We start from the raw sequence: 13,664 nt of genomic DNA, 5'->3' as shown, positions 1-13,664 counted from the left end.
TCGCTTTGGAGGAGAAGAAGCTCGAATTGGCTCATGAGAGGGGCATGAAAGAGTTGGCCATCAAGTATAAAGAGAGGGTGTCCAGTTCTAATGGTGGCAGCGCACAACCAGTACAGGCGGGTAAGGTATACATACCAAAGGATCTGGTACAGAATTATCAGAGGGGTGAGGATATTTATGCGTGGTTCAGAGCGTATGAACTTGCCTTAAAGATGAATGAAGTGCCTGAGAAGAATTGGGGAGCAGGATTGTGGAAGCATTTTGAGGCCTCTGGGAGGGATGTTTTGGCACCCTTAGACGCAGAGGATGCTTTATCCTACTCCGCCATGAAGGAGGCTTTGTGCCTCAGGTATGGGCTCACTGCTGAACAGTACCGCCTGAAGTTTAGGAACTTCAAGAAGCTTGATTCAAGTACTTGGGTGGAGTGTGTGAGTATGTACACGCGTGCACTGGAAGGTTGGATGAAGGGCAGCAAAGTTACTGATTATGTGGGGTTGTGTCACTTGATTAGTAGGGAGCACTTAAGTAGTTTATGTGTCCCAGAGCTGCGCCAGCATCTTTTGGATAGCAAGTTAACTGATCCCAGTGAGCTTGCTAAAGAGGCGGACCGGTGGACTAGCACCAGGGTCCACAAGGGGGTGGTAAGTACCCCAGCCAAGGGTGGACAGGGTCCCCAGCAGAAGAGTGGGGGGGACACGGGTAATCAAAAGGAGTCTTCTAAAGGGCCCCAAACTGGTTCCCAGGAGAAGGTGTCTCAACCCCCCAAGTCTAAGAAGTCCTGGCCCCGTAAGGGCAAGCAGGACAACAGGCCCCCGCCTACCTGCTTTACATGTGGGGAGGTGGGGCACATTGCCCCCAAATGTCCAAAGAAACCTCCAGCACCCTCTGGTGCTCCAGCACCGGCGTTAGCCAGTGTAGCTTTGGGAGGGGATTTGATTTCTAGTGGGGAGGAGGGGTTAGCAGTGATGACCCTTGTCTCTTTAGGAGACCAAGAGATGGCCCAGGAAGCCTTGTTGCCCTTAAACACTAAGAAATATGGGCAGAAGGTGACCATCAATGGAAAGGAGATAGAAGCTCTGAGAGACACCGGGGCCAGTGTGACATCTGTCAGGTGTCAATGGGTGTCTGAAGAGCAGATCATTCCCAATGTACTCCGTCCTGTGGTGGCAGCTGACAGTTCAGTGCGCTACTGCAAGTTGGCACGGGTTCCATTTGAGTGGGGGGGAGTCTCCGGTACTTTGGAAGTTGTTGTAAGTGATGCCTTGCCTGTAGATTGTCTATTAGGTAATGACCTGGAGAGCTCTCCATGGAAAGATGTAGAGCACAGGACTCACTTGGAGATGTTGGGTTTGCCTGCGTGGATCTGTGTGTCCACCCGGGCCATGACAGCCAGAGAGGGCGGTCTAGCAGAGCTGGAGCCTGGAACAAAGGCCCAGGAACCTACCAAGAGAAGAAGGGGTAGAGGGCGCGGGAAACCGGCCCCCACTGTTCCCACGGTCCAGGAGGAGGCAGACCCAGAGGGGGATGCCCTGGAACCTACAGGGGAGCAGGTGGCCGAACTAGGGGAATTGCCTGAGCTGTCCCAGTGGCAGCAGGAAGGTGGTCCCTCCAGGGAGGAATTCTGCCAGGCTCAGAAGGAGTGCCCTTCTCTCGTTGGTGTGCGGCAGCAGGCTGCCGACCAGGCCGCAGGCCTGGGGTCCAAGGAGCATTTGATCTACTGGGAGGATGACTTACTTTATTGTGAGCCTAAGTTCGCTGAGCCCGGTGCAGCACGAGTGCTGGTAGTGCCCGAGCGCTTCAGGAACTTCCTACTGGGTCTGGCTCATGACGTGCCTCTCGCAGGACATCTGGGGCAAGACAAGACCTATCACAGGCTTGTCACCCATTTCTACTGGCCCCAGATGAAGAAGCACGTCGCTGCCTTTTGTAAGTCTTGTCAGACTTGTCAGGCCAGTGGCAAGAGTGGAGGGAAGTGCGTGGCACCCCTCCAACCCTTTCCCGTGGTGAGCACCCCTTTCGAGCGGGTGGGCATTGACATCGTGGGGCCCCTGGATCCCAAGACAGCCCTAGGCAACAGGTTTATCCTGGTCTTGGTGGACCATGCCACTCGGTACCCGGAAGCCATCCCGCTCAGGACGGTCACAGCCCCCGTGGTGGGCCGTGCCCTGATGGGAATCTTTTCCCGGGTGGGATTTCCCAGGGAGGTGGTCTCAGACAGGGGGACAAACTTCATTTCTAGGTATATGAAGTCCCTGTGGGCGGAGTGTGGGGTGACATACAAATTCACCACTCCTTACCACCCTCAAGGAAATGGTTTGGTTGAGAGATTCAACCGCACATTGATGGGCATGATCATGGGCCTGGAAGAGCCCATGAGGCGCAAATGGGATGTCTTGTTGCCATGCCTGTTGTTTGCCTACAGGGAGGTGCCTCAGAAATCCTTAGGGTTCAGTCCCTTTGAGTTGCTGTATGGCCACCCTGTCAGAGGGCCTCTTACTCTGGTGAAGGAGGGGTGGGAGAAATCCCGTGGGAAAACCCCTCAGGATGTGTTCAGCTATGTGCTGGCCATTCGCAACCAGACCAAGCGCTTCAGGAAGCTCGCTCAAGAGAACCTGGAGGCTAGCCAGGAGGAAATGAAGAGGTGGTATGACCAGAATACCTCTCTTGTGGAGTTCCAACCTGGACAGAAAGTGTGGGTGATGGCGCCTGTGGAGCCTTGTGCGCTCCGTGACAAGTGGTCTGGGCCATACGAGGTGGTGGAGCGCAAGAGCGAGGTTACCTATTTGGTTAACCTGAAGACTCCCAGGCAACCCCTGAGAGTGCTACATGTGAACCGCCTCAAACCCCACTTTGAGAGGACTGAAGTGACTATGCTCATGGCTACAGATGCTGGAGGGGAGGAGGATAGTGATCCTCTCCCTGACCTCCTGGCAGTCAAGGAGCAGGATGGGTCAGTGGATGGTGTGATACTCTCACCCACCCTGACCCCAGAGCAGCAGAAGGACTGTCGCCAAGTCTTGGGTCAGTTCGCCCCCCTGTTCTCCCTGACCCCAGGTGTCACCAAGTGGTGCGTCCACGATGTGGACACCGGTGACAACCTGCCTGTGAAACAGAAGTTTTACAGAGTGGCTGACAAGGTCAGGGCTAGCATCAAAGAAGAGGTTTCTAAGATGTTAGCGCTAGGGGTAATTGAGCCCTCCAGCAGCCCCTGGGCTAGCCCAGTGGTCTTAGTGCCTAAGAAAGCTGCTACACCTGGTGGCCCCCCAGAACTCCGGTTCTGTGTGGACTACCGCGGGCTCAATGCGGTCACCAAGACTGACGCGCACCCCATCCCCAGAGCTGATGAGCTGGTGGATCGGTTGGGAGCTGCCCGGTACCTGAGCACCTTTGATTTGACTTCAGGTTACTGGCAGATTGCCTTAACTGAGGGGGCCAAGGAAAGATCAGCATTTTCAACACCCGAGGGGCACTTCCAGTTTCGTGTCATGCCCTTTGGGATGAAAAATGCCCCGGCCACATTCCAGAGACTGGTCAACCAGGTATTAGCAGGGCTGGAGGAATTCAGCGCAGCATACCTGGATGACATTGCTGTGTTCAGCTCCACTTGGGAGGAACACTTGCAACACCTCTGCGCAGTGTTGAAGGCCCTGCAGAAGGCAGGCCTCACTATCAAGGCCAGTAAGTGCCAGATAGGGCAGGGATCTGTGGTGTACTTGGGACACCAGGTGGGGAGCGGCCAGGTAGCGCCCCTACAGGCGAAGATTGAGACCATTCTCGCTTGGGAACCCCCCAAGACCCAGACTGAGGTGAGAGCCTTTTTAGGTCTCACCGGGTATTACAGACGGTTTGTAAAAGGTTATGGCACCATTGTGGCCCCTTTGACAGAGCTGACATCTAGGAATCAGCCCAGAAAAGTGAATTGGACTGAGGCCTGTCAAACTGCTTTTGACACCCTCAAAACTGCCATGTGCACAGCACCGGTGCTTAAGGCACCTGACTTTTCAAGTGAGTTCATTGTGCAAACTGACGCTTCAGAGCAAGGCGTGGGAGCAGTACTCTCACAGATCAATGAGGAGGGCGAAGACCAACCAGTGGCTTTCATTAGTAGGAGGCTACTCCCCAGGGAACAGAGATGGAGTGCAATCGAAAGGGAAGCTTTCGCTGTGGTCTGGGCTCTGAAGAAGCTGAGGCCCTACCTGTTTGGGACTCACTTCCGTGTTCAGACCGACCACAGGCCCCTCAGATGGTTAATGCATATGAGGGGCGAGAATCCAAAACTGTTGAGGTGGTCCATTTCCCTACAGGGGATGGACTTCACGGTGGAGCACCGCCCTGGTACAGAACACGCCAATGCTGACGGTCTGTCCAGATTCTTCCGCCTTAGTGATGAGGACTCCCAAGAGGTTGGGTAGTTCTCCCCACTTTCAGCTGGAGGGGACACGTGTTAGACCTGACATCCTTGGCGTGGTTATTCCCCCATCTTTTTGCCTCTGACTCATGTATTTTTGATGCTGTGCTGGATTTCGTTTTTGCTGGTTTAGATGCTTTGGACCCTCTGCCACTGCTGAACAGTGTCAGAGGGTAAGTGCTCCCTCTGTAAATTGTCATATTGATTGAGTATACCTGATTGGCATATTTGTATCACCATGAAGTCCCTAGTAAAGTGCACTGGGTGTGCCAGGGCTGGTGATGACAGATGCTACTAGTGGGCCTGCAGCGCAGATTGCGCCACCCACATGAGTAGCTCTAAAATGGTGTCTCAGGCCTGCCAGCGCAGGGCCTGTGTGCAGTCAGTGGACTGCCATGTCCGCCTGGCCAGTGTCCCCACTGGCTGGGCGTAACCCTCCCCTGTCTGTGCACATCAGCCACCCCTATGGAAGGCTCCAGGTACCCCCCTGGGCAGGGTGCAGTGTATGGATAGGGGAGAGCATGTACTAGTGCAGGTAACATGCACTGGTGGAGAGCAGCAGCCACTTTGTGTGCTCACTGCTGTAGGGCTGTAAGGCTCCCTAGGGTAACATGGGGAGGCTGGTCCCATTGGACCCCAGCCTATCTCCCTATAGGAACAAGATGGAACATCAATGAAAGATATCCCTGAACTCAGAATTAAATGACACATCTTTTAGTGAAGGTTGCTTTTGGATCCTGGGGTTGAGAATAGCACTTTTAGAGAGTGGCTGTTCTTTTGTATAAACCTTTCTGTGTGCTTGGGCCTGTGTGTGTGGAATGCCTGCGTGACAGGAGCTGCAGGGCCCCGGAGGGGGTTGGAGTCAGCCCAGGGGTGAAAGGCGACATCTGTTGCCCGGGGAAGGGGAGAGAGGAGCGCCTGATAGTGCTGGGCTGTGCCTGCCTGACCACCGTGCTGGCTAACTCCCCTGCCGGCCCACTGTCACCCCTGGCCCTGAAGCTGTCAGGAAGAAGAACACCAGAAACATTCCAGAGCCAAGGACCCCCTTGCACAAAGAACTTCAAAGGCGTTCAGGGGTATAAGGGAAGGACCCCTTACAACAGAAGATTAGATTCTAAAATTCTACAAGCAAGAAGGAACCTCTGCTGGAGGAAGGACAGCTGAAGAACTAAAGGAAGATTGCCTTGCTGTGTGCTCTAAGGGCTGACCTATTCTGCTGTGGCCACTGAAAGCTGAAGAGGAGAAAGGGACTTTGCTGAGTGCTGTGACCCTGCCTGCTTGAACCTACCAAGACTTTGCTGTGTGCTGTGTCTTTACTGAATCTCCAAGGGCCTGAGAAGAGCTGGCCTCCTGTTGGGAACCCAGGGCTAAAGGTTCCTAAAGCTTTGCCAGAAAACAGCTGCAAAATCGTGCTGTTGTGACCCGAGGCGCGTGGCACTCGACTGCGGAGCGTGAGGAAGGGATCGGTGTGCTCATCGGCACATTTCCAGTGAGGGTTGGAGGCTTGTGGCGCCTCCCCTCGTGAAACCAGCTCCAACGTGGTGGGGAGGTCGAGAGGGGGGTCTAATCGTGACCAGCGCCCTTGAAAACCCCTTTGCCGCCAAATCACCATCGCGGCCCGGGGCCAGGAACCCCCCCGTAACTTGCTTGGAGGTCCAGGAGCTGCCTCGGCAAAGAACGAAGCCGCCGCGCTCCCATTGGTGGAGGGAGCCGAGCCCCCTCACTAACGCCGCGACGGGATTGGCCCGTGCGGCGCAGCGTCATCAGCAGTGCTGGGCCGTGATTGGCCTAGGGAGCGGAGCGTCATCGTTGCTTGTCCCGGGAGCCGCACTGCCATTGGCTGACTCCCGGGTGCTGTGGAGGCTCGCCTGAGGCGCCGCGAGGGGATTGGCTGCCTTCGCTGAGGCAGCCGAAGAAGCCGAGGAATCAGCGCGATCACCGCCGGGCCCGGGAAGAAGTGACCGGACCTCGCCGAGGGATCTCCGCAGGTGCACCAGCCCCTGGCCGGCCGTCTCTGCTCCCCGCTGCTCTTTGAAGGATCCAGAGCGGGCGGAGAGCGTCCGGAGACGGGCCGGGCGGGAGCAACACTGAGCCTTCCCCCCGCGAGGTGCCCCTGGGGGACCCGCGTCACCGCGAGCACGAGGAAAGAAGTCCCCCCTCCCTCAGGATACCGGGTGAGACGCGCTAGGAGCGCTTGTGGTCCCTGAAGCCAGGGGACCATTGGGGCATAGTTTTTGTTACGCTGGCATTGTTTCTTTGCTCATTTGAAGAGCATTGTCAACCCAATAACACTGGCATATCTTTTAAACGCTGGCATTGTTTGGACTGCTCGTTTTGAGAGCGCATCATTCAGAAATCAGGGGCATTATTTTTAATACCTGATTTAAGGGACTTGAGACTGTTTTGTTTTGCTGCCTATTTACAAGAACCATTAAGAATTAAGTGCAACCTTTAAGATAAAATGCTAAGTTGTCTACAGAAGTGATTATCATGCAACTGCTTCTTTTATATGCTGAAACTAGATAAAGTTATATATTTTTATAAAATATACTTACCTGTGTGGTCTCAGTTTGTGGTGGATTGGGGATTATTGTTGTGTTAAGTGCAAATATTATCCACGTTGCCTCTGTTTAGCCTAGACTGCTCGCGCCATGCTACCTTGAGGGTGAGCGGGGGTTATCTCAGAGGGTTATTCCTTCACCCTGACTAGAAGCAAGGGTCCCTACTTGGTCTAAGGTACTTACCTGTGCCAACTAGAGACCCCCGGTTATAACAATGCCCTACTACAGCATGCCTCGAAGAGCGAGCAGCGCAAGCCTTGGAGAGCGGCAGCGCATGCGCTGCAACGCTAGGCTCGACCTAAAAACAAGAAGTTGAGCAGGAAGTTTGTCATTCTGGGCTTAATCATAGCAAAGCGACACATCTCAATTGAATGGCAAAGACCAAAACCCCCGGATTGTGAAAGATGGCTGAAAGATATGTGCGAGTGGGCCACTGCTAAGAGACTAAGAGTGAAATTAGTTAGAAGAGACAAAAAACTAGCAGACGACCTCCTAGCATGGACAATGATGATAACGGACTTACAAATAGGGGTGGGCGGCCAGCTACGCTCCGTGCACGGAGTGTGCGTAGTGCCGTCTCCTACGCATTTTGCGTAGCGGGCAGCCAGGCGGCACTACGGGCGCTCCGCAGACGGTGCGTAGCCGACCGCCACCCGCCTCCCTCCCGCCCTCCCTAAATACTTCAATAATGGCTAGAAAGCTTTTAAAAACACTTACCTTGTCCACCGCGTCCCCGGGGCTCCCTCTCGCCGTCCCTGGATTCGCACCGCCATTTCGAATACTAATGCGCATGCACGGGCGGCCGCGCATGCGCATTTCTCACGAGAAATGCGCATGCGCGGGCGCCCGCGCATGCGCATTAGTATTCGAAATGACGGCACAAATCCAGGGACGGTGAGAGGGAGCCCCGGGGACGCGGCGGACAAGGTAAGTGTTTTTAAAAGCTTTCTAGACATTTATTGCAGTATTTAGGGAGGGCGGGAGGGAGGCGGGCTGCGCGTAGGGGGGCTACGCGGAGTGCGCGGGTGGGCGTAGTTTTGTGCCCACTTCGCGTAGCTCCGCGTAGCCCCACTCCGCACACTACGCCCAGGGTTACTTACAAACCCCACCAGAAGTAAACCCACAGACTGGAACAGTCATCTCACAGATTCCACAAAGTGCATAAATATAGGATCTTCGACCAGAAAATGCATTAATTAGGTAATTAAACACACGCAGACGTCCTAGAGGGGGGAGGGGGATAGTTAAAAGGGATATGTTCAACTGCACAGTTACGTGTTGGAAATCCGATAATGCAAATTTTTTATTATGCGGTTTGAAGTGTGTTAAAGTTACAGTTCACAAGGTCAGGGAAGTATGTCATGCCCTGTAGGACACAGAAGCATGTCTAATGACCAGGGGCATGCATACCTGATGGAAGGATTACTGTAAGGCCCATTTGTATTAATGATGATGCATGGTTGTTTTTAAATGCCAGTACATTTTAATTTTTTTAAGTAGTGAGTCTCTGTTGTTATTTCCGACTCTCTTACCCATTTGTTTGATTATTGAAAATGGGCAGTTACTTTGTAGCAGTTGTTTGCTCAATGTCTCTGCTTGGGTACTGTAATGTGTAATCTAGGTGCTGTTCCTGCGTAATCACAGGAACTGTCCAAAAGACAACTTTTCACTTAGCCAGTGCTGAACCAGGGGTTAGTGGCATAATGCTATTGCCCCATTTTTAGGCTACAGAAAAAGCATGCTTTTTGCCTTATCTTGTTGTGTTTTGTCTTGTGGGTTGTGTGTGGTACAGTTACACTTCAGCACATCTGGTTTTGCCATTGGTTTTACCAACACTGAGAATGTCTCAATAGAGTGTGCTCCAAGGGCAAGAGGTGCTTTCAATGTAACAGGGTACGAGCAGGCTGTTCAATGTTTCCATGTTTCAATGGTTTTAAAATTCCGAAATATGACAATAAAAAATGATTCAAATGCATGCCTAGTATCAATTAAAAATAAAAATAGATTTTTTCTCTAAAGCCAGAAAGAAATTTTAAATTCTCCAAATAAATGTTTAGAGTTATTTATTCATTTCGTATCATTGAGTTTCTAGTATTGTGAAATACATGTTTTTTATAGAAACTGTCACTACCATACACGTGGGGGAGTCCCAAGGCTTAAATTTTATAGACCACCTGATTTCTTGTCAAAGACCTGTTCCATTAAAAGAAAAAGAAAACATAGAAACTGTGTTACATCATTTAAGTACCAAAAGTAAAGTCTGAGAATTAATGTAAAGTTCAAAAATAATTGCAAGGAGTAGTGGATAAATTGTATTTGAAATGTTTATAAAATGCAGTCCAAACAAGCCAGCATACTCTGGCAAGAATGTGGTGTAGGAAGCTGGCCCAGTATAAACTATACCAAAGGAAAATATAGTGTGCACAGAGTCCAGTGGAATCCCAAAGGTAGGCAGAGCTCAAATTAGATAGAACATTACTCTCTATTTGTGCTAGTGTCGTTGAGCAGTAAGGCGGTTAAACATTTGTTGTACACACTCAGTCAGCAATTGAATTCACACACACTCAAATACTGAACTTCAGACCAATTGTTTTTGTATGAAAATATTACTTTAGTTATTTTATTTCTAGAACCAAGCAAACCTGGCACAGGTAAGCAATAAATATTTTACAGTAATATATGCTGATTGTAAAACACTTCAATTGCCATTGTAAATGTACTATGGTTTGACTTACAGTATTGTTTCAGAAAAATGCAATCACTTGTAAATACAGTACATAGACTTGAATGGGATTTTCAATAAAGTAGCAGGTAAGTTACTTTTGGATTACTTTTCTTATTCTGTGCTGTATTCCTGGATGCAGCACTGGGACATTTCCTGTAAACAGGTGTGTAAAAGTGTTTTTGTTAAATCGTACAATTTAAAGATTTTCTTTAGGTTTCAAAACTCCACACAGAAGCTTTTTATGGAAAAAGTGTCAGTGTTATCCTATGGAGGAAAATATAGTTATCAGTTCTTAGGTAAGTAATCAGATTTTTAGTTGAGATTCTGGGGTTAGAACAAGGGTTCCCCCAGGGTCAAGGATGCACTCTAGTTACACCCTCACCGGCACTAGGGCGGCCGGGTGCAAAGTGCCAATGTTATCAAATAGGGAATAGGGGACCTCAGGCTGGTGGCTGCTGGCAAGCAGGCCTCTGGATTATGGGGGCAATGCTCCTGGACTTTAGCTCAGGGCAAATGGGAAACAAATTAGCACCAAAGGTGCACCCTCTGCAGCACTAGGGTGGCGGGGTGCAGGGTGCTGTTTCGACGTTGGATGCCCTGTTGTTCCAATGGAGAACCTCCGGTTTGCAAAAGCACTGCAGGCAGGGAGACAAAGGACTTCTGGGTGTGACCACCACATCAAGAAGTAAGCTGAGAAATTAAGGGGTTGGTTAGGCACCATTGGTTTGGGCACACAAGGCCATGGGGTGTCGGGTGCAGGGGTGTCTTTTGGGGTTGGATCTTCTTATCTACTCCTGGTCGCAGTTAGGGGTATCTTCTGAATTTAGACTGCAGGCATCGACTGGAGGCTTGAGGCAGGTCAGGGATGGCTGGATCACAGTACAGGATCAGCCGCGCAACCTCATCGTGGTGTTTGCCTGCTCGAGCTTGGCCCGTGGATTGTGGGTGCAGAGTGGGGCAGATTTGCGATTTCCGGCTGCTGCCAAAGCTTGCAGTTGAACAAATCCGGTGTTCACGGGAGAAGCAGTTTTTAGAAGTTAAGGCAGGCAGGTCCTCTGGGGTTTTTGAGTTTGCTGGCTGCAGGACACACTGGAATTTCACAGGAGCAGGTTTGAGGGAGAGACATGCCGGTGAGGCTAGGGCCCAGTTAGTGAGCATCTTCTTCTTGTTAGCTGCTGCATGGCTGTTCGGTCCTTCTTCTTCTTTTCTTCTCTGGATCTGAGGAAGCAAGGTTCAGGGGTGCCCCTAAATACTAGATTTAGGGGTGTTACAAGCAGGTAAAAGGCAGGTGGGAGGGGGGCATGTGCCCGTCCCTGGTTGGCTGAGTCCCCCCATCTTCAAGATGGCATAGACTGAGAGTTGTGCTTCACCTCACCATGACCACCTGAGGGGTGGAGTTGGCAGAGTTGGGCACACCTCTCTTCCTCACTTGTTTTTCCCACCAGTTCTTCTGCCCAAAGTGGGGTTCAGGACCAGTGGGGACCAGTTGCTGAAAGCAGCAATTGGCCCCAGGAAACTCACAAAGGCGGCAAGCCTTTGAAGCTTCCCCTTCATGAACCCTGCCCATCCTGGGGGAGGAGGCTTGGCACCTCATCCCAGGATGTGTATTGTTTCAGGCCACAGAGAGCAGCAGGCTCTCGACCCAGGGGTCCTGAAACATGTCTGGTGGTGGCAGCTGACAGCAGCCACTCAGTCTGGACACTAGTGGTGGGTTAGGTTTCAGGGGGGATCTCTAAGAGGCTCTCTGTGTGCATTTTTCATTAAATCCCACACTGGAATTAGTGTGGGTTTAATGTGCTGTGAAGTTTGATACCAAACTTCTCAGTTTTCAGTGTACCCATTATGATGCTGTGACGTTTGTAATGACAAACTCCCAGTACCATATACTCTTAATGGCAGCACTGCACTTGCAATGTCTATAAATGGAGTTAGACACTGTAGGGGTACAGGCCTCATGCATCTGTACCCTCAACACTGGTATAGTGCACCCAGCGAGAGGGGCAACTGACCTATGCCAGGGCAGTGGGTTGTAGGTATGGCACACAGAGATGTACACCATGTCGACTCTTCACTTTGTTCTGCACCAAAACACACAGCCTGAAAAGGCAGTGCGTGTGTGTGTGGTGGTACAGGACCTCTAAGGGTGGCACAATAAGTGCTGCAACCCTTAGAGGTATTCTCTGGTCACAATGCCCTGGGTACCTGTGGTACAATTTACCGGGGACTGATCTGTGGCTAGAGATGCTAATTGGGTTAGTTTTGGGTAAAGAACACAGGCCCTGGAAACCTGATTGGCAGGGACCAAGGGCACATCAAGTAGTCAGTAGTCTGGCAAAAAGGGGGGTAACTGCAACAGAAACCCACTTTCCCACATGGGGTGCCACGGAAAAACAGAGACAGTAAACAAAACAGTGCTAAGGAAAAAAGAGATGGTGAATAAAAGTGGCAAGTGATGAGAAAAAAGAAAATTTATAAAGAAACACCCACCTTCATATCCTCTGAAGAGATTAATAGTGAGTTGAGATGGTAGGTAGGGAAGTCGGGGATTGCATGATTGCGTTTCATCAACCCTGATTCTTTCCTTTCACCCTGCAAAAAAAAGCACATTCATACGTTAGTAAATCTAAATGGAAAACAGATGCACCAGTGCACCTCAATGCATGCCAAAGCATATATCTGGGGCAAAATATGATTGTGGTCATTACTAATTGTGAGGTCAACCCAGCCAGTCAAAAGACAGAGCATGTATTGGATTCTCCACAAAGCAGCAGAGAAAATTGGCTGTAATATATCTTTTTGTGCCGTTTTTATTTACTTCTGATGCCCATTGTGCCGTTTCTACTACTTCTGCTGCCCCTTTGATGACTGTTTTGTGCCACACTTTTTACTTCTGCTGCCCCTTTGCTGACTATTTGTGCCATCTTAATTACTTTTGCTGCCCCTCTGTCAAATGCTTTGGTGCCCCTTCCCTGTTCCCTCTTTTCCTTCTGTATCCTCGCCTCTTCCCGCCACTGCCTCCATGCAGCCTCGCCCACCCATTCAGCGCCCGCTCCCGCCTCCCAGCTGCTCCTCCCTTCCACATCCCCTTATATGGTGGCCGCTGCGCGGCCGTGCAAAGCGGGCGCGCTGATGGCATGCCTAAGGCAAGCCTGTCTGCGCCGGTCCCTGGACCGCGCCCAGCGCCAGAACCCATGGCCCCCACGAATGACACAGCACCCATCTCCACTACGATTCCGGTACAAAAGGGGGTGGGGATGGACGGAGCACCTGAATCAATCAAACACTCACACCCAGTCAAAAGATCTGGGTTTAATCCATCACTGTTCTTTAGCCCACTCTGCCACCCCAGTTCAGACATGGCTATATGCAAATCAGTCTGACCCTGTGCCTCATGGGAACAGTCCTGCCCGAACTGCCAAGCCATGTCTTCCCTGGACCGGAAACAAGCTTCCGAGGACCGGTTTCTGGCATTCCAGCCGTCTTCAGCCCGGCTTGCTTCAATCCAGTGGCAAAGTGAGCAAGGGTATCACATCTGAGAATACCCTGCCACACTTATGGTGGCCAAAAGTGGTACAAAAGGGGGTGGTGATGGACGGAGCATCTGAATCAATCAAACACTCACGCCCAGTCAAAAGATCTACGTTTAATCCATCACTGTTCTTTAGCCCACTCTGCCACCCCAGTTCAGACATGGCTATATGCAAATCAGTCTGACCCTGTGCCTCATGGGAACAGTCTAGCCCGAACTGCCAAGCTATGTCTTCCCTGGACTGGAAACAAGTTTCCGAGGTCCGGTTTCTGGCATTCCAGCCGTCTTCAGCCCGACTTGCTTGAATCCAGTGGCAAAGTGAGCAAGGGACTCACGTCTGAGCATACCCTGCCACACTTATGGCCGCCAAAAGCAGTACAAAAGGGGGTGGTGATGGACTGAGCATCTGAATCAATCAAACACTCACACCCAGTCGAAAGA

General features: G+C 51.3%; 1 protein-coding gene across 1 annotated transcript in view; it reads right to left on the bottom strand.

The window, feature by feature from the left end:
- The window catches only part of LOC147715169 (uncharacterized), a 146,263-nt gene that overhangs the window by 76,474 nt on the left and 56,125 nt on the right, over positions 1 to 13,664 (bottom strand). Inside the window, exon 2 of the mRNA XM_086919773.1 lies at positions 12,182 to 12,283. Within this exon, the coding sequence (XP_086775899.1) occupies positions 12,182 to 12,283 (102 nt within the window). The remainder of the gene's footprint in view (positions 1 to 12,181; positions 12,284 to 13,664) is intronic.

Source organism: Lissotriton vulgaris, chromosome 5, assembly GCF_964263255.1.
Source record: "Lissotriton vulgaris chromosome 5, aLisVul1.2, whole genome shotgun sequence".
NCBI lineage: Eukaryota > Metazoa > Chordata > Amphibia > Caudata > Salamandridae > Lissotriton > Lissotriton vulgaris.
The sequence above is the reverse complement of the archived record's forward strand: the minus strand, read 5'-3'. Positions and strand labels throughout refer to the sequence as shown.